The sequence below is a fragment of the Ambystoma mexicanum genome, chromosome 13 (genome assembly GCF_040938575.1).
Source record: "Ambystoma mexicanum isolate Mex_15411 chromosome 13, UKY_AmexF1_1, whole genome shotgun sequence".
NCBI lineage: Eukaryota > Metazoa > Chordata > Amphibia > Caudata > Ambystomatidae > Ambystoma > Ambystoma mexicanum.
Genome location: NC_090938.1, coordinates 489,711,838 through 489,733,736, shown reverse-complemented (window position 1 = coordinate 489,733,736; position 21,899 = coordinate 489,711,838). Strand labels below are relative to the sequence as shown.

The 21,899-nt window shown below is 43.8% G+C and overlaps 1 protein-coding gene across 1 annotated transcript in view; it reads left to right on the top strand.

Annotated features, from left to right (window-relative positions):
* MRC2 (mannose receptor C-type 2) overlaps nt 1-21,899 on the top strand; it is a 587,074-nt gene that overhangs the window by 250,357 nt on the left and 314,818 nt on the right. Inside the window, exon 7 of the mRNA XM_069634149.1 lies at nt 12,763-12,951. Coding sequence (XP_069490250.1) covers nt 12,763-12,951 — 189 coding nt within the window. The remainder of the gene's footprint in view (nt 1-12,762; nt 12,952-21,899) is intronic.

The window sequence follows — 21,899 nt, the reverse complement described above, 5'->3', positions numbered from 1 at the left end:
CACCTCTCGTAGGAGAGACGGCACCAAGCTTCTTTGGCGGGCCCTCAGCGAGGCCCGCTGCGGAGGAGGGGGGGAGCGGGCGGAGACTCGGATGCCCAGCGAGAAGTGCCGGGCTGATTCCAATGCCTGGAATTCTGGGAAGGTGTTGCCCCCAGCCAACCCCTTGAATGTGAAGGGGAGGCTGGACGATGCGACGGCGACAGGGGCTTCGTCCCAGGCAACCAGGAGTGTGGAGACCTCGGGAGTCCCAATGACATCCCACCTAGGGTGGCGAATATTGAATCTTTGGAGAAAAATAAGACTCCCAAGGGTATCCACTCCAGCAACACACTTCTCGTGAAGTGAGCATCCAAGTCCACGCACTCCCACGGGACTGGGCTCCACCAGCAGCACAAACTCAGGAGACGGAACCATGCCGGTGGTGTATACCTGGCTTTGGCAACACCTGGGAGGACCTGGAACAGCACAGCAGTTGCTCGGACCTCTCAAACTCTCCGTACATGAAGATAAACAAGCCATCGAACGAAGAGGGTCCAAGCAAAAAGAAATGGAAAAGAGCTCAACACTCTAAAAGGTCCTCGGTTCCTGGACAAACCCAGAAATCAAGTGGGGAGACAAAGGGCGAAACTCATGGGCCACAGATAAAAAATACAAATCAATCTACTCCCCGAACCAGAAAGAAACCCACCCAACACAAAACAGGACTCAAACCATATCTCGGCAAATCAGCCTCGATACACACCTTGAAAGAATTTTTTGGCAAGCAGCACAAATGAAAATTCAACAGGATCAACGAAATAAGCGACAGTGAAATGTTAGAAGTGGTGTTTATTTCTGAAGCAACAGAAAGGCAACAAGGCACTGACCTGGCGACTTTTGGCATTCCAACGGCCACTTCCTCTGCTCAATACGGGCTTCCAAGCAATCTTATCGACTCCCCAACGTGAATCATTGGAGGGATGCCGAAACTCCCAAGGTAAATCCACCAACAATCCGACTACACCTGACAATGGCCAGGTGCACAACGATCCTGCCAAGCAACAAATCCGAAAGAAATCAACAATAGAGCCCGAAAAAGAAATAAACACAATGGCCTTCCCCAAGAAAGCGGACCTTGCAAGACGGTCACTGGAGGAGCATCTGGGTACAAACACCCCTGGCAACAAACAACCCCCCAGTGTGGGGCTTTTGGTACAAGAAAAAGACCTGACGCAAGATAACCACCCAAGCCAATCCAACGCAAGTGCACAAATGCCTTCCAAAAGCAAAACACCTGCATGTGCTCGACCGCCAAGAAGAGACTCCCTATCGTCAGTGCCTGCTACCCTATTTTGATCCTGAAGTTCTAGCGAACTTCCATCAAGTGCTCCTTCAGATTCACCAAAAAAAAACAACATTTTTACAATAATGTCTGCGGTATCAATAGCTCTTGCACTATTCACCACGTTATACGAGTCAATAAATGACACGTTAAAGGACCACAGTACCATCTCAGCTATGATGCACACTAAACTGTTATATGACAAGGGGTGCATCGCGGTGACGGAAATGAAGAAAGGAGTCCAGGCCGACCTTGAATCACGTAAAGCAAGCACGGTCTGACAAGAAGAACCTGCCCATCAGCCGCCTGTTGCACCTAAAATCTTTAAGTGGCCTGCCAAACCTTGATGGTTTGCGAAGAACGCCAAGGAACGTTAACACCTGTCTCAGTGCGACTTGAGACAGCCATTGACAGTGCATCAAGGAATCAGCAAAAGGTGCCGAGGAAGAGCCACACTTCTCCAAGCCAGCCGGTCAGTAAGAGGCTGCTAGAAGTACAGAAATGCAGGACAGCACAGAACAATTGTGTCTGTGAAGAAGACTCATCCCTTTCTTCAATGGACCAGGAAAGAAACTAAGGAAAATGAGACCGAGCCAACTGTATATAGGGAATTTGCAATATTTGACCAGACCAAGGCTAAACCAAAAGAGCTGCTGCCGAGGAAAAAGCAATTGGTTTTTTGCCTACCTCCTCCAGAGAATAAAACCTTGGATAAATCGGGCACCCCAACTACCGCGAGAATAACTACTGCAGTAAGAGGAACGTGGAAAAAGGAACAACGAAGGAAGAGCAAAGAGCCAAATCGCAATACTTGTGTGCATCTTATGTTGACGACAAGTTCTCCTGCATCTGCGAAAACGACAGAGGACTTCGTGGAAGAAGGGTTAATGAACTTAAGTCCACATCAAGACGATTTGCCATCTGATAAATTGGAGAAAATCGCCTCCCCTCCTCCCAACTCTGCCTTGGAGTCAACAAGTCCAATCAATATAAGCATGACGGAAGAAGGGGACCAACCCTTCCTTACCCTGGACAGATGCAAAAAGACACCAAAAATAAAGAGTGGGGACAAATTTCACCCCCCAATAAAACATACAGGAAAACGCCCAAAGACCCTCCACGTCACTATCGATCAAGGGCGGCAACATCAACACTTTACAACTCACTGGATAGAACGAAGACCACGGCAACCAGTTGCGACACCCCCATGTGGATACAAACAAACTGTTCCACCACAGAAGAGCGTCCAGCACTAAGAAATAGGCGTCCGCAAGAAGTAGAATACCGAGGTAGTGGCAAAGACACGCAGAGGGCCCACGAGGGAGAAAACATGCCAACATTTAAATTGGAACAACTAAGAGACAGCCGAGAATATGTTGTTCTAAACAGAAGAACATTCATTAAACTCCTTCATAGCGTTTCAAACCTCACTTCATTGAGAACAGATGACTTTAGCTTAGTCGAGCCCAGTCACGATTGGAGACAAGCGACAACTCTCCTTTATATCACTTCTAGAACAGTGAAACAAAAGCGACTCAATTGAAAAATTACTCAAACTGGGCTACGACTGAAGGGAAATTACAGGATCTTCACCAGCCCGCCTATCCTCAACCGCCTCGAAGGCTCCACCCCACCACTCGAGGTCCTCTAAAAGCAATGTAGGCCATAGCAGCTCAAGATCCGTCCAGTCAAACAGCCACGGACTGAAATCACCACTACATCACTCGAGGTCCTTAAAGAGATGTAGGCCACACCAGCCTGAGACCTGCTCAGACTAGCAGCCACGGACTGAAATTGACTTCCAATGACCAGTCGGGTCTTCCATCCACCGACTTGAAGCTAACAAGGGAAATGGTAGATAGAAGAAATGGCCCCTCACCCACTATACCGATCACTGTCCCAAGAAGCCTGAAACAAGGTGACGCTTCCTTGGCACCTGTGCCTGAAAGATTGGGAAGAAGGCCCTCGGGACCCCTACCCGCAATAACAAGAACATTGGTCCAGGTGCCTGCAAAAGTAGCAGGTACTGACCAAGAGAAGGAAAAACTGCTCCCTCCTACATCGATTGTGGGCTTGCATCCAAAAGGCCTTGTCTTCCCACCGAGAGTAGCAATCCATGAAACCAGAGTCTCGACCACAACACTAAGGCCAGAAACAGCTACCATGAGACTGGGCTCATGGAACACCCGAGGCTTCTCTCACCTGATGGTTCCTGGCGATGTAGACCTGGCCTCGTTTGACATCCTGTGCCTCTAGGAAACATGGCTAAGGGAGAAACCAACCCTAGATGGCTTCACCCTCGCTCACGCACCAGCAAAAAAAGGAACAAGAGGTCGCCCCTTCTCTGGCCTGCTAACAGCAATTCAATTGGGAAAAGGAATTATACTGAAAGAAATTCTCTCAACGTCCCTTTCCTATTAACTGTGCTAATCACATGGAATCATCAACACGTGGACAGGGGGAAGATCTCTGCAGTACCAGTAACAATCATTAATACCTACTGGAATCCGGAGGCCATTTCCAATGCCAGTTTCATCAATCTGTTGGAAAATGAGATAGACTGGTTTTACATCGAACACCAGGCATCCCATCTCCTCATCTGCGGAGATCTAAATGCAGTATGTACAAAGAAACATCCGTCTCCCCGCACCACATTGGCAGAAGAACGAGGTTGTGCCTGGCTGACTTTGATGGGCTCAAGAGAGCTGATTAACCTGGACAGCATATATGCACATAAAAGTCGGATGCCATCTTGGGAAGGTGAAAAATCTTCAGCAACAATTGATTATTTCTTCGCCTCCCGCACACTACTCCCGATGATCACCTCCTTTGACGTACTGAAGACCGCAGCAAGCGATCCTAATCTCCTGAGTACCACATGGACCTCTTTCCACGCAGCAAACCAGACACTAAAATCGGAGCTGGAAGTGAACAACAAATGCAATCGCCTCATGCTAAGCGCTAGAAACATCTCCAAGCTTACCACCAATTATTCCCTGTTGGGACTCCCGACCTGAAAGACTAAGCCGGACTATTGCCCACTTCTCATTCCATACAAGAAACCGATCGCAAATAATCGAGCAAGACCAGAAAAATGTTCCCACAGATACGACAAAACCTTGGTTTTAAAAGGAAAATCATTAAGAAGCCTAAAAAGAGCGACGGCCGCAAGCAGAAAAGCTTTTCTGGTAGCTTCTAAGAACTACAAGTCATGGCTAAAGTACCACCTTGTCCTCTACCAAAACGTCTCTGTGGAGATGCTGAAACAGCTTTGTGGGAAAAATGCATGCAAATTCTGGTCTCTGATCAGATCTACAGACAGCCAGACAAATAACACGCTAACCAACTCCATAGACGAGGATGTATGGATGACCCAAGGCGTGACCCGAGAAACCAACACCTGGAGGCGAGGAACAAACTTCAGGAACCCCAGCGAAGAGACATCATGCGTGAAGCTCCAAGACAGGGCGGACATTCTTGAAGCAATCCAAAAACTCAAATTCCAGAGCTCCTGGTCCCATGGACTCACAAACATCGAACTGAAAAAACACCCGGAGGAATGGGCGTTTTATCAGCTTGGTGTTTGAGCATTGCTCCAAAGCCAAGCAGCTACCAGACTCCTGGACCTCCTCAGTGGTTGTCCCGATATGCAAGAAAGGCAACAGAGAAGACCCTACTAACTTCTGTCCGATCGCATTGTTGGATGTGATTGGCAAAGTATATGGATCTCTCCTGGTACGCCGTTTTCAAAACTGGTCACAAGATGCAGAATGCAATGACCCATTTCAGTAGGGGTTCAAGAAGAACATGGGCACCACCATAAACATCCTGACCTTGAGCATCCTCAAAAGCAAGGTGATGACAGGAGGAGTTTGAAGTCTTCTGGCATTTATAGACCTAAGCCAGGCCTTCGACCAAGCTCATAGACCTACACTGTGGGGAAAACTAAGAGCGTGGAAATGCCCAGAAGAACTTCTCCAACCAATCATATCTCTACACAATAACACCAGAATGCAAGTTTGTCTAAATAACCAAGGCTCACTCTCTGCAGCAATACCTACAAATCGTGGAGTAAAACAGGGATGCCTGCTGGCCCCGGCGCTCTTCCTGTCCTACATGGGAGACTACAAAGACACAGAGACAAGAGTGCGCTCATTTCCCCCATAGCTGGTTCAAGTAAAAATCTCAAGACTGCTGTATGCGGACAATGTCATATTGCTTGACCAAACAGCCATTGGTCTCCAGAGACAAGTTGACCAACTTTGCACAATACTTCTCCACTAACCATCTGGAAATTAACAAGAGTAAGACCAACATTTTGTCACTGGGTAAAGGCGGAGGAAGCTCGGAAAAATTTCAATGGCAGCTTGACGGCGCCCCGATCGAAAGAGTAACCCAATTCAAATATCTGGGAGTCATGTTTGACAGTTCAAACCAGGAGAAGACAATGGAAACCTCTTAATGAGCAAAAATTAGAAGCCTAACATCCCAGGCTCAAGCAGTGGACAAGACATTTGGCCGCTTTTCCCGAGTGCCGGTCACAAATTTCTATAAAGCAAAGGTTGTACCATCGATCTGCTATGGAGCAGAAACAATGCCTTCTTTGCCCAAAAAGATCTGGACAGAACTGGAAAGCTACTTTTGGAGAAAGGTCTTAACTTCTCCAACTCTACACCAATTGCGCTCATAAGACGCAAATTGAGCTAGCTGTCACTGGAGGCAGTGATAGAGTGGAACGCCCTGATGCTATATAGGAAACTCCTCCTGGAAGACCGTCCAAAACCTTTGGAAGCCATACATGAAGATCTAATAGGCTCCCGCTGCATTCTCCTAACCCAATGGGCCAAAGCCCAGGTGGCAAAACTCAGTGAGCTCCAAAGCACGAAAAATAAACTGACCGAAAACCCAACAAAAACGCAGAAGAGACTGAACGAACGAGACTGGATCACAACGCTGGACACAGCCGCAACATATAAACTGGCGAGTCCACCAGCAGCTTTGCTAGATTTTTGGGGTTTGTTTTTTTCTCCTGCTAAGAGTGAGACTTTTACTCCCACTCTTAGGCATGATTTGAGGTATGTCTCTGACTATTTGTGTACTTGTGGGCTATGGGGTCCTTTACTCCATAGGGTATAATCAATTTTTTGTGTATGTGTTACACAGCACTCTCAGTGCAGTAACACAGGGGTGTCATAGTGACCCCCAAACATAGACTCCATACCCAGGGCATGTAAAGTCACCATTGACCATTGGACTTTACTAGTCCTAAATTGTGAACAGAACTAGTACAAACCATCATATTGTGGAAGTACTGGAAGGTGTTAATTATATTGCCACTGGGTCTGTTTTCAAGGGGGCACTGTCCAGTCCCCCTTGTCGAGTTTCTGGCTGGTGGCAGTGGTTACCACGCAAAATATTCCACCAGAATATTTCCTATGGGAATTTCCCATTGATTTTAAAAGCACCACTTTTTGGTACAATGTTAAAGATACTGCCGGTTTATTTATTTAATATTAAATCCACGGTTGGGTCTTTTTGCCAGGACTCTTTTCTAAAATGGCGTTTGTGTCCGTCTCTGTAACTCTGACCCAGGTCGAGCCCTTTGTTCCACATTTTGGCAGGCTTCTCCACAGAAGCCCTCCAAATGGTGCCACTCTCTGGGTTCCACAGGATGTGTGGGGAAGGGAATTGCAACCCTGGACTGCGTTGCCTTAGCAACTCAAGTCGCTCTCTATTCTGATTGGCCCAGTGCCACTTAGCATGTTTGAGTGACAGCAAGGCTGTTGAATGGGGTTTTTTCTGCAGGGCTTTTGGGACTGGAACTTCAGAAGTCGCCACAGGACCTAAGAAATCCGAAGAGGGAAGAAGCTGAGCCATCTTCAACGACGACACCACCGGTGGAGCCCTGCTGCAACGACCTCACCACTTTCCCAAAGACAAGAGGAGATCTTCTGATGGAAGAGTTTTCTCCCTCTGAGCTGGTGGGATCAACCAGTTCGCCACGTTGCCTTCCAAAGACGTCTCTTGGTCGACTCGCCCGTGCCAAGCACCCCGGCGACCGGCTAGCCAAGCTTCACCATTTTGACCGCGAATAAAAGGAACGCACCTTTTACCGACGAACTCTGCGGCTGGTCTCTTCCCTGGGCAGTGCAACGACTACAAGGTTCCTCCTCGACGAGATCTTCTCTTCCCCTTGGTCGAATCCACGACTTGCATCCACTGCCAGGAACAACTGCCGCTGCTGGAGCTTCCTCTCTATTTAAGGTACTGTGGTCCACCTGGCCTCCCTTTCTGCGGATTGCTAAAGGTGACCCTTAAATCCTTGGCTTTCCAACTGGGTTGGCTCCAGAACTTCTAACTTTACTTCTCAAAATAACCGCAACCTCTTTTGAACACTCTGCAAAGACTTTTAGTGCATTTTAAACCGTGTGATCCTGGGCACATTTCGCTTTGCTCCATTTAAAGTGGGCCTGACTTATGAACTTTGGCTCTACAGTGTATACTGCCTTCACTGACTTGCTTTGGATTTAGAAAAGTGTTGGGAATTGTTTTATTTTCATGCTCTGCCTTTTTCTCTCCCTTTAACCTAATTATTGGAGTGCCATTTAAGTTACGCGCTAACCTCTGTTTTGACAAAAAGTGGTGTTTTAACTTAGACTTGTCTAGTAATTGCTAAAAGAGGTGTAAATACTTTTCTGATTGTGTTTTGAACTTGCTTTGACTTATAGTGCTCGTGTATTTCCTAAGTGTGTGTTAAATAAATAATTATATACTTTTGATACAAAGCTCTGGTCAGTGTTTGCTTGCTGTGTTTTTGGACCTATTCTGTATACTCTATATACTGCCTTACTCTTCTTGAGTGAAGTCCGACTGCTCAGCCACAGATACCAGGTAAATCTGGGTGGTGCAGACTGCTACCAATTGGGTTTACTGCTTACTCCTGTAGTCTTAATCTTTTTGCAGTGTACCAACCAGAATACGGTGGAAACTATCCGCCACCTGCTACTTTCATCCCCAGAGGTCGACCATATTAGGAAACCATATCTGAAAAATATCTTGGCCTCGGCCTACATATACGAGGAAGAGTTTTGGTGGCCTCGGCTGATTGGAGGTGAGAAGACTGGATGACGGCCACGGCAAAAATCATGGACTTGATTTTAAAAACCACAACTAAGAAAATGACAACTAGAACCAAGACAGAGATTTTAGAAAAAGTTTGCTGATCCACCTTGTAAACACCTTTTTAGGTTAAACCAAGAATTTTTTTTAAAAATTAAAAAAATATTCATTTCTAGTCTTGAGCAAAATAATTATGAATCTTGATCAAACAAAAAACAATGGGCCTCATTATAAGTTTGGCAGTAGCCTTGCCGGTAAAACCGGCTGGCTGCCAACAAACGTGCAAAAATGTCCGGCGCCCGCAAATGGGCAATTACCGGGTCATTACGACCCAGTAATTGCCCATTCGCTGGCACTGGAATGAAATACTCCCCATTCGAGATCCATAGGGCTCAATGGGAATGGGGAGGTCAGATGCACCATTCACAATGGTGCTGGTGCATGCAACGTGCTCTGTTCGCGGGTGCCGGAACGCCCACCAGGTCAGACCTGGCGAGGGGCGAAAAGGCACCCACAAGCGGGAACTGTTAGTTTGCCGGTCCAGTAACTACGGGACAGGCAAGTTTACCGGTACCATATGTACCGGACCGGCAAACCTATAGTGAGGCCCAATATCTTTAGGAAGAACACAATAAAGACATCTTTTTATTAAATCTCTTGATCAACTTTATCTTTCATCTTTGTTTAATTAGTGATCCATTTTTTAATTATTTTTTTTTAATCCAATCATCATTTTCAGAAAACATACATCCAACAAAACTGTGTCATTGGCTTTAGTCAAATGCAAAAACCAGTAAAAATCAGTGTGATACGAATCAATGCGTGATGAACCTAGTCTGTGATAAAAATGTCTTTCTAATTACAACCTGTAATTAAATATTTTGTGATAAAAATAATCTAATAGAAATAGACTTTGTAAATAACAGTAAACTGTTGTTGGTGGAACTCCTCCATTCCGATACTTCATGGGACCTCTTTTGGGGTCATCATCTGCACATCTTTTGGGGTCATCATCTTCACCCCTTTCTTTGGTGCCGGGGGCTTTCCAGGGAACTCCAATCCAGTGGATCCTCCAGGGATCCAGCGCGCGAAGGATCCGACGCTGACGGGGAACCAATTATTTTTCTAGAGTAAAAAGAAAAGACAACTTAAGTATCAAGCACATCAAACCTTTTACTGTCGTTTCTCATCGGAGCATCTGAAACCATATTTTGTTATGCACACTAATGCAAATTATAGAAATAACATGACATGCAGTCAAGACATTAGAGTATGCCGGTCCAGTAACAACGTTGCTGGTAAGCTACCAGCACCGTTTTCTTACCAGGCCGACATACGCTGAGTGTTGTGGTAGAACCATTTTCCTTCCTGTCAATATTTCCTGGGGTCTGAGATATGTTGATTTAGAGGGCGTTGACCTTCTCGCACAGGTCAGATCGCACCAATGGAAGCCGCAATCCCAACTAGATCCTTCGTCAGCTACAAATTCTTTCAACATATCAACTATTGATCTGTTACACCATTCCACTCTCCCTGAGGAGGAGGGCCAGTAAGAAATGTGTAGCTTTCTCTTCACACTCTAGATTTGCCATATTCTTGTCATCAACGCACTAGTGAAATGACTTCCACGGTCTGACTCTATTCTTTGAGGTAAACCAAATCTTGAAAACATATGATTTACAGGTAAAGTGGCCGCCATTTGCGCACTGCAGCCTGCAGCTAGAATGCACTCCACCCATTTGGACATTAGACAAGTTACTGTCAGCATGTACCTGTTTCCTCTTGCTGATCTGCTTACGGGCCCAACATAGTCGACTTGTAAATCGGATCATCTGAGTGTCAAGCCCCTTTTCATCAATGGTGCTCTATGAGTGGGTGAGTCAGGTTGAAACTGTGCACACACTAAACACACTCTGGTGTGGTCAACATCTTGGGACATGTGGCCAATAAAATGTCCAAATGTTTTTTGTGAACCCCAGTGTCCTGCAGTTATGACATTGTGGCCATGATGTAACATCAATCCCCGAAATTGTACTAACCATTGGATTTGGCCTGTCACAGATTCTCTAATCATCAGTCCGGCTTGTAATATAATTTGCTTTTTGTTTTTTAATGACACTCCGAATTCCTCTTTCCCTTTCCAGTCCTTTTCAGTCAGAGGATTTTGTTCTGCATCTAGCAAATGGTTATAAAATAGGCCTAGAATAAATGTATTTTTTGCGCTTTGATCAGGTCCTGATCTGGAGTATTACAACTCCATTGTGCCACATGCTGCTCAACTACTTTTGGAGTCTTGGATCGTGTTATCACATCTACCTGTATTTCACCAAGCAGGTGTTCAATAAGAAATAACTCCCCCATTACAGCTCCAATTTTGGCTAATTGATCTGCCTTATAATTTCCCTCCTTAATGGCATTTCCAAATGACCACATATTTTCCTTCAATGGATTATCAGATCATTTTCTGACACAAGCTTGTCTATAGCTTGAATCATCTTGCCATGTTTAAGTGGCTTCTTGTCATAGGGGAGCATGCCTTTCACTTTCCAGCCAGGTAAATACTCCACAAAACTATTTCGCGCATAATCAGAATCAGTTACTAGAACTATTTCTTTGAGTTTATTTTCTGCTGCTGTAGATGTTGCCTTATAAATAGCAGCTAATTCTGCCACGTGACTACTTCTGGGACCTATCCTCATGCTTACTCTTGGAGGTATTTCCATTGAGTGGCAGGGAAATTTAATAAAAAGGGCTTTGTTCTGAATTTTTGTGATGAGAGACTACACTTTCCAGGACACAGAGGTGATGGTGTGTTTTCTCTGAATGTGGTGTTTCAGTTAGGGTGCGGAGATGCATGTTTTCTTTTGATCCTTTCTGTTTGTAGCTGGATGAATGTCGGATCCTTCCATACCTTTTTGGGCAACCAGAGATATTTCTTTGGTAACCGATGGCCAACCCTAGTGGTGCAGAGTATTTGTGTTCCTGGGCAAGGTATGTGGGCTATGAAACTAATTGTACATGATTATTTTGGCAGATAAAGCCGGGGTGGAGGTGCATGTTGAACAATTTCCCCTTGTGACGACTGGCTTGGATGTGTGTTGTATTTTTCAGAGGTTTGCAGTTTTGCATATCCATCCCAAACGGGGATGGAAATGCTTCTATATATTTGGCATTTCACCGACATAGGCCCCTTAACGCCCCAGCCCGTCTTAGTGAAATGTGCCCAACACTAATGCATGCTTAAGGGGTGAAGAGCGTATCTTTTCGCCACTTTCCAGCCCCTCCTGAAATGCGCAGGTCACATTTTGAGAATAAGGTGACCTGCGCATTTCTCAAAATAGCGCAACTGAAACAAGCACATTCTTATGGTAATTTTGCTTTTGTGTATGATGTGCAGTGTATATTGGCAACGATTTATGAGATTGAAATTCTGTTTTTATATATAATTAATATAACATTTGTTTATTTAGTCATTTGTCTTTCCATTAAGCTTTGTGGTCATACTTTGCTCCCCTATAGTGTTTTGTTTTTGTGCAGTTCAGTCCAGAAGGTAGGGGATCACTCTTGCTGGTATTCTCCAACTTAGGATGTTTTTTGTGACTCTGACTCCTTAACTGGGCGACTGTCTTTCTTCAACTGTGACCTCTGATGTGCCCAAAACCACAGTCCACACTGTTTCTGTTTGGGTCTTCCTATGGGAAGAAGTACTGAACTATTTCAAACTCCTCCATAAAAGGAGCTCAAAGTAACTACTTTCATCTAACTCTTGAGGATCACCTGAATAGGCCTTAAGGGGGGACATTTTAAGACTAGTTGGAATTTCTCCTAGTTTAAACTGCAACTGTGTGTGACTATTTTGTTGCAAATGCTGAATTGTTGAGTTTAAAATGTTTCTGATGCCCTTTGGATACTATTACTGTTTTTGTACTTGTACATACTTGAATTGACTCTTATGCACTTTGTGTTAATAGCATATATATATTCTGGTACTTTCCAGGCAGGACAATCTTTCACTTTGTGTGTGAGGGTGATGTTTAAGAGTGTTGTGTATAACCTGGTGGAAACACTACAGGTCCACCTAAGGTTTGTGGTTCAGACTCCCACACCCCAAGAAGTGCTGCAGAATAACCCGACTAACAAAGTCGGAGGAAACACCCTGCAAAACACATATGTGGATATATCTGTAATCTAAAAATAGTTCAAAGCTATAACTTCTCTTGTGACCAATAATGGAGAGACCCATACATCCCAACCCTTTGGAGGTTTTCTTGGCTCTTTAATCTTGTTCTCATTGACCATGAGGCTCTCTATTGCCCTTGCAGACTCCTGGTCTGACATTCAAGTCACTTGTGAGCCAGGCTGGAAAAAGTTCCAGTCCAACTGCTACCGCCTGAATCCCGAGATCAAGACCTGGCAGGAAGCCCGCAAGATCTGCCTTAAGAGCACTGCGGACCTGGCCAGTATCCACACCCTGCCCGAGGTGGAGTTTGTGAGCCGGCAGATCAAGGAAGGTGAGCTACCATTCAACCACTTTTTTTGCAGCTGTGTATTCATTATCAGTGGGTGAATTTGCACCAAGTTCCAGTATGCTGCAGGTTTTCTGGCATACTACATGCCTGTTCAAATCACTTTGCCTTACTGTGCCATTTGGTCTCTGCTGATTTACAGGGCTGTCCACATGCCTTAATTCAGTTATTGAAGATGCCATTAGAGTTCTACTGGTAATAGTTACCCCATCTGATGAGGCCTTGTTCCAGCAATCATGTCGGATATTTATTGTGGCAGTAGTTGGCTGTTGGCATCTTCCGAAGGTAGACTGTGGTGCTTGGATACGTTTATTTGGCTTAAGCATGTGCCTTGTTTTCAATGTGGTCATATTGTCTGCATTTTGTTTCAAAAAATGTAAGAAACAGTTACTTGCTTGTAACAATAGATTTGCAACTTGATATGTGTTCTGGGTTTGAAGTTGTTTTCTTCTGCCATTAAACAATTGTTTCCGATCATGTGCAGCATTCTTCTAAAAAGTAGACATTGGCATCTACTTTGGTGTGCCTCTGAGACACTCTTTGGATGTCACAAGGCACTTAGTGGACCGAACACTTGAAATTAGAAGCATTGAATATTGTTACATTTAGTCACTAGAGATGTAAGGTTTTCTTCAGTTTTTTCTACAGCCATCAGGTGAAAGGTTTATGAAGGTCTATCCTTTGAAGTAATTGCTTGCCCACCAAGCTTGTCCAAAACTCATTGATAATGTAGCAGAGCCATCTGGCTTCCTTCTTAGATGGGGAGTTGACTAGTATCAAGGCACAGTTCGTCTCCCACACAAATGCAGGAAAATACACTACACCTAATCTACTGTACTGTACACGTCACAGTAGGGATAGTGTTGGGACAGTTTTTCTAAAGTCCAACTAAGGGCTTCATAACACCATACATCTGAGATGGTACATAAGCTCCACTCTTAGTATAAGGCTGTACTAACTGAGAATGTTAGTAGCATGGTCAGAGCAGCCAGGCTTATCGTAGGAGGGTGCAAGGGCTATATCTTGGTACAAAGAAATTGTAGCATACATATGGTCCAAAGAAACACTGAAACACTTTGTATTGTAAACAGAAAGGGTTTATTTAAAGACAAGTAGACCAAGATGACTCTTGGGTAAGTAAGTACTATAACATCATATAAACACTCATAGAAACCAACTCAGTACCTATGGTATGTAAACCTAGGTATAACCTTATTTAGAGGAGCAAGAAGCATGTCATGGTGAGTCAAACCTAAGGTTGTACATTGAGGATACTGATCTACCATTCTTGGGGAATAAGACCAGGTTAGATCTACTTTTAGAATACAATCAGTAATTCAAGAGTAGTTGACCCTGTCAGTCATGCAGTAACACTCAGTTATGAAATCGCTTAATAAACCAACCCTGTTACAAGTATACACATTGCAACATTACTCTTGAGAACTCAGTTCAGAGCTAGTAAAACAACTTGTATACTTTCTAGAGGGACCAAAAGCTACTCTTAATAAGTGTGAACACTCAACTATTTTAGAATGCACTAAGCAAATCCGGGAAAGCAAAACCCTATTACACTTTAAGAAAGACGCAATGTATTTCCAGGTAAGTAATTGACATGTTGGTAAATAACTATCCGCTACCTAATAGCTACCTAATAGCTAGTTATACCCAATAATAGCTAGTTATACCCAGTATACCCAATAGCTAGTTATACCCAGTATACTTTTAATACAGTTTCTAAGATACGTAAAAACTTTAAGAACTTTATGAAACTATTTTAGAATAGCACCAATAATAATATTTGTTTGTGTTTTTGGACCATAAGCATGCTACAATTTCTTTATACCAAGTTACAGCCCTCTCTCCCTCCTAAAATGAGCCTGGCTGCTCTGTCCAAGCTACTAACATGTTCAGGTAGTACAGCCTTTTACTAAGATTGGAGCTTATGTACTGTCTCAGATATACTGTTTTATGAAGCCCTTAGTTGGACTTTCGAAAAACTGTCCTAACAGATAGTATTACAGAAACTACATCCTTTTTCGAAATTTAAAATAAATAATTGAATCGTTGCATCAACCACTAGTTGCTAGCCTTTGCAAAGCATATACATCTAAGCAGATACAACCATCAGAAAGATGAGACAAACATTACCTACATGTAATTATAATGCACTGCATTCGGTTAAAACACTGTCAAATAAGTACTAGAAGGTCTTGTACTCTTTTTCCTAGGTATAAGCAAGGACACAATTCAGACACGTCATCCTTGCAGTTGTATTTGAGAATTTGATTACGAGGACTCTTAAACGGGCCTACATCACCCTAGCTTGGAAAGGCTGCACTGGCCTGCAGTAAAAGATGGAATTGTGTAAGCATTATCCTTGGCCCACAAAGTGCTTTATAAAGTCCATCACCACATTACCTGGCAAGCAGAATTAAATGGTACCAGCCTAATAGGATGTTAGGTTCCTGTGATAAAAGGTTGGCATTAGTCCATCGCTATATACGTAAGAAAGGTATGGGGCGGTCTTAACAAATTCAGGCTACGGCTTTGTGGAATTCACTTCCTGACAGAAATTATTGCTATGTGTTCTTTAGGAAACTGTTAAAAACCTTCCTATGGTGCTTATTCCATCATCATTACTGGTTCATCTATTAGTGCTGTGATAGCCATTGTGGGTCATTTTGTTGCACACTCCTCATGCGTAGCTTTATTTCAGTAATTTCATTTGACCATAAAAGTTTACAGAATCCAACAATATGAGTAGGTCCACAAAATAAGTGCACAGTAATAACAAAATATTAATCTACAACAATACAAGATTTCAAATAATTTTGTAATCGAAGTGCTAAATATAGGACAATTGCAAAACAGACCCACCAAAAGTCAAAATAGACAGCAAAATACTAGTGGATTCCGTTGTTTAATATTATGTTCACATAAAATTGGAATTAAACATATCTTCCTGATATCCTTATATAATGGACAAAAGAACATGTAAAATTGACTCAGTCAGTTATATAAAAAGTGAAAAAATCCAACACAACTGTATTACAGTTCCATTTCACATGCATAGCATTAACCTGAAGACATTGAAGCGAAGTCTGTTTCTTATCTTATGGGCAGCTCAGGGGAACTAGTTCAGATAATCTTGGTCACCAGTACATTTCATAATCTGTACTAGAGATCTATTACCAGATTTGTTATTTTAGTTGGTTAACAAGTGTTTGCAAACTTTTCCGTCATAACGCCCACTATTTATGTACGTTGTCTTTGGCAAAGTTACTAAATAATAACACAATATTTAGTGTACACTTTACGTTCTGTGATGAATCCTACAGATCCCTTACCAAACCCATGCCTAAAGCATCCTTTCAGGGAAAGGCAGACACTTCCTAATCCTGACATTGCGGGTGGTGTACTGTGGCAGGATCACCTGGGAGGGGACAATGCCCAGGGTGGTGAGATCCCATGGGATGAGACACAGTATTTGTCCTTCAAAAGGGAGGACCTTTTAAAGTTGCCAAAACAGGTAGTGGCCTATTGTCATTATGATGTATCTGACCCACATACAAGATCTGTGGCTCTGGGTACAAATGACATAAAACCTGAGCAAACCTTAACAGCAGAAATACCATGCAAGGAACTTCGGAATAAAAATCCTCCCTCATCCCAAAGGTATAATGGAAAGGAATTAAAATATATTGCCTTAAATAAATGGCCTTTGTCTGTAACAACTTTTAATGGTGTATCCTTAAATAACTTTAAGGGAAATAAATATATCCTTAAAACCAAAAAGTTACTAAAAAGAACTAACTTTGTGGTTGAGGACTACAAGTCACATAATTTCATTAGTACTGGGATGAGGAAGAGGGCTCAAGAGTCATGCTGTAGTAGTAGTCGGGCAAATAAGCCTGATGGGTCACACCTGAGGGAAGCTGAGAGGCTAAAAATGCCCCCTCTGATGCAGGCAATAAGGAGCTGGAACTGTGGCTGGACTGTATTGTGCGGAACCTGATGGCGTCCTAACTTCTCCCCTACCCTCTTTTTCCTCCTCTCAGGTGGCCATGGAAAGGTCATAGATTTTGGATCCCGACCCTGGGTGTGGATATGCAAGGGAGGATCACCTGGGTGGAGGGAACTTGGGGATTGGGGGGGTGTCCTTAGGTGAGACATTGTATCCTGCATTCCCTTTTCAAAATGAACCTTCTATCCCTCAAGCCTTTATAGGATACTGTTAGCCCCCACCCCCAAATGGCCCCCAGAAACACCACCACAACACTAAGAAGACACTCCTCATTTGGGTGAGACATCTATGTATAAGCCCTATATTGTCAATACAGACACACATCTGTCAGGTACTAGGATGAGGATGAGACAACAGAGTTATTGAGGTGGACAGCTCGGGGCAACGTGCTTGCCTTGGAAGCAAGACGACAGAGCACCACAGGTTCGATCCCCGGGTCTGCGCTTAGAAACCTCTAGGTATTAAGCGTGTTAAAAATAACCTCATATCACACTTCCTTTATTAAAACAAACTTCCCCAAACACCATTTTCGTACTGGGACGAAGAGGAGTCCCGAGTCAAGGCATACTAAATGTGACTTGTTTCAAGATGTGTGGACAAGCTCTAATAATTCCAAGCCTCAGCGCTGGATATTTAAAGAGCTTAATGGAGATCAGCTGGGTAGCAGGAGAGGAAGGCGGAGACGGCAAAGAAACGTCCTTCACTGGCGTGGAAGGAGAGCACTGTGGCACGATCGTCGCTGGAGAACCAAGACTGGGTGCAGAGTGAATGCAGTGGAAGAGGAGGCAATTGAAAGGCAGAGGTCCGGGGTGTACTGTGAGAAAGAGGAAGTCACCAGCTGGGGGACTCATGCCAGGAAGCTAAACCCACTGGCAGCATGCCGACGGTGGGAGCGAAGCCATGGAATACTGGTGCATTGCTACAGCGAAACGCCCATAGGGAAAGCAAGACTGTGACTGCCTGGCGTTTTGCAGAAGTGCCTGCGAAAGACATCCGTTGAGTCCACCACAAAAAGGGGGCCCTTACACAGCAAAAGGGCAGTTTTATCCATATGTGCAATATATTCATGCAACCTGAGCGGGGAAATGTAAAAGAGGCGATTGTGAATGCGGAAGCAAGTACTTTTGAAAACCCAGTGAAATGAAAGTTTTGAAAGCAATTCTGAATGATGAAACAAGTACTTTTGCCTACTGGACAAACAAAGACATTAAAAACACTATGCCACTCACAGCAAAAGGAAGTTGTGAGCACTTGCGAGAGGAGTGAAAAAAAGGTGGTACATGTGGTAGATACCACAGAATGTCATGGAACAGTGTTGGAAATGTGTGCCACTGATGAAAGAACCAAGCTACACTGTCGAAGGAAGGCAGTGGCCAATTGTTGATGCAAAGAAGTCAAGAAGGGTCATCGGATGCATGACCTGTAATGGCTGAACCGTGTGGTCCAACAACTGCGACCTAGAGTGAATGCCCCCTTGTGTGGAGAAGCAAAGGAAAATATCCTTAAAGAAGTGTGCATTTTGTAACTGATGCTTATGTGATTTGAACATTAAGAAACAGACCTATCTAGGTAAGCCAGTAAAAAATACTGATATCAAAAAAGCTGGGAAGTGTTCCAAGGAACTGTGTTGCTAGGAAAGCCCTTTTGTTGTTTTTTTTTAAAGTTGGAAGATTTGAACTCTTGGGGAAGGGAACCCCTCTGCTGTATGAACTACTTTGAACTTGGGGAAGGAGAAGCCGATTACAAGCGAAGAGCTGGAAGAAAGTCAGAACTATATAACACTTTTCATTTTGATGCTGACATCCCTACACATTGTAATCAATTAGTTGTGAGGGCAAGTATAGGATTTGCACACAGACTGTTATTTGATTTGGACATCCTGACGCAGACTATCCTTGATTTTCTTTAGGTAGGGAAATCCCACCTTAGAATAGGGAAAGTTAGGCCTTACTCCAACCTGCCTTTTAAATTTAACAAAAGATTGATTAACTTGAACCTGTTGTCTGTGTCTTACTCATGATGCCTTCACAGTATGCAGTAGTAGCAGAAGGAAGAAGGCACAGTGTTGGAAATCCAGGCAGATGTAGGAGAACCAAAGGGACGCGAGACTCTAATGCAGCAGATTTCACCTGCCTGTCCTGTGAGGGTCCTGTTCCCCCAATCTCTGATGTGCAGAGGCTGTACAGTGGAAGGCATGCAGGAAGGCTCCCTTTCCCCATGTGAGCCTAGTTGCATAGATTGTGCAGCAAGAAGCGTGTCGGAGACCATGGCGAGGAGCTGTTGTGAAGCCGTTGGTCTCGCGAATGAGAGGCTAAATTGGCTGGCTGGACCGGAGATGCCTTCAGCGAGGAAGGGTGTGGGTCCCAAGTAGGGTCGTAGAAGTTGTGCAACACGTTGAGAAAGGGACACAGAAGCCGGTGACTTAAACCTGGCATTCTGATTCCTTGCGCAAGCACTGCCGACTACAGTATCCAGCATAATAATTAATTGCGCAAGTGTAGAAGTGTGGCAAAGTTGTTAGTTGAGTCTTTACCAATGGGACACTTCAAATGTAGCACTCGCGTGTGATCAGGTATTCTTTCACTCGCGTGAAGAGCAAACGCTACGGAAAGCAATTGTTAAACTTTGTATAGCCCATGAAGAAGTGGTTGCATGCGCCTAATTACGATTCTCGGAGGAAGAGTGACTTCTGAATCTTTTAACGCAGACAACAATTGCTCATAAAGAGAAGTCAAGTGTTAAAACCTTGTTGTTTGAAGTTGGAAGGAGCAAGCATTGCCCAAGCGAAGAGTGAACCTGGTATTCCGCAATGGATACTGAAACCAGCCTTTCACACAGCCAGAAAAAAGTGTAAACAATACTGTGAGCCTAATAGAACTTCAGTATTGCCAAATATACAAGTGTGCAAGCATTACCTGAAGCCAAGCATGGCAACAAAGTGAGGCGCTTGATAACATTTGTAATAAAATGGCATATTTTGAACAATCAACCAAAAGTTGTCCTCCTTGCATTGCTGACCCCTCACAGTTCATAGAAATCAGTGATTTGCAAAAGTATACTAACTAGGGCATTTTAAAGCCACACCTGCAGCCTCAAGTGATGTTAGTAATAATTGGGATAAACCTGCATTGTCATTGTTCATAATTTAAAAGCATAACTGGGGCAATAAGAAAATGGTCTTCTACATAAATCAAGGCCAAGTTCCAGGTGTACTGCAACATTTGGGGATGAGGTGGGTAAACCTGAGAGGCGCTTACAAAATATTACAAAATCTATTTTGTTTGATTCGAAGATACAGGCTTTTTTAAATGCCTGTATGGAAGCAATGGAACAGACCTTTGCTGCATAAATATAAAATCTATAATTTTGAACGTGTCTGTCCGCTGTAGAAACTGAAGGCGGTCTATCTAGAGGGCTCCAAAAGGGTCTAACGGGTAACTTTTCAGAATAAATCTAATGGTGTGGTTGAAAGTTGCTGAAGTGGTGCATCTGGTGGATAACCTCAAAACGAAGGCAATATTTTGCTGACTTTGAAGTTGCTTAAGTAGTGCCCCAGGTGGATGAAATAAAAACTGATGCTCATTTCACCATAATGGAAGCAAAAAATGTGGTTGAGAAACGACATAATGAAAGCCACAAATTCAACAAACATTAGTACAAGTATTCAGGGAAAATTAACACAAGGAGAGCCGATAAATTACTCATCAACACTCAAGAAGTACACCTCCCCAGTGACAAAAAATCTGTAGTCCAATCATCCTGCCACCGAAGAGATGATCCACTTTTGAAAAGTTGTATGATGCCCGGCATAAAGGGGCAACCAGGGCAGCAGAGACAGTATAACAACCTCATCTAAGACATCAAACACACAGATAGCACTGAGACAGCAAGACGCACCAAAACAGTGATGAGCCAGACAAGAGGACAGCATATCAAAAAGGGGTTGCAATGAAAGCGGAAACGCAGTTGACGTCCCAATGAAAGCAAAATGAAAAAAGGCAACAAAATGCATAGGGGGCCTGCAAAGTAAGGCAGACTAACCCGGAATTTGCAATTCTGCCCGCCTCCAACACAAGACTGTGACAAAATTATGGATGAGAAATTGGATTGTGGACCAATAGATGGCATAAAAACAGTTGTAGGTTAAACCAAGTGTGCATTGTAGTCGAGGAAGACCAATTATGGATGGTGGCTTTCCCAAGGACTGTTCTTCTAAAAGACATTTGAATTGAAGGGCAACTGGGTACAATTGAATGAATTGCTTTCATTGCATGTACAACCTGGGAGTCTGGTCTGCTCATAAAGGGTCTGGGTCCTTCAGCACAGCTTGGGAGAGATAACCACGTTATTCTTCATCGCAGTACCTGTGAGCCGAGTCTGCTCACAAGGGGCCTGGCACCATCAAGACAGCTTGGAAAAGGACTACAGGCTATTCTTCCTTGTTGCACGGCATGGGAGTCGGGTCTGCCAAGTAAAGATAAGGACCTATCTTGACAATTAAAGACACATAGGCAGTTTGGATAAAGCTGGGAAAGACTCCAGAGAAGGGAATCGATGACTTGAGTCTTGTGGATCATATTTTTGCTTTTCTACACCTTTTGCAACTTTTATTTGGAAATACAAAGCTGGGCTGCAGGTTGACAACAATGAGTGTTCCCTTTTCACCCTATGCTGAGTTTAGCTTGTGAGGGATGAATTAGGATATGGACACAGGATGGCAAACTTTACTTTGGACATTCCGACAGTTTCATTAGCAGGTTTTGTTGAGGCAGGGAAACCCCTCTTAGAGGTAGGGTTAGTTAGAACCCCCCGTGTTTGCTATTAATTAGTCTTTTCCAATCAACATGCCACCTTTGTGTCCGAGACTTGCTCCTACACCCTCAAAGCACATAAAAGTAACCACAAATCC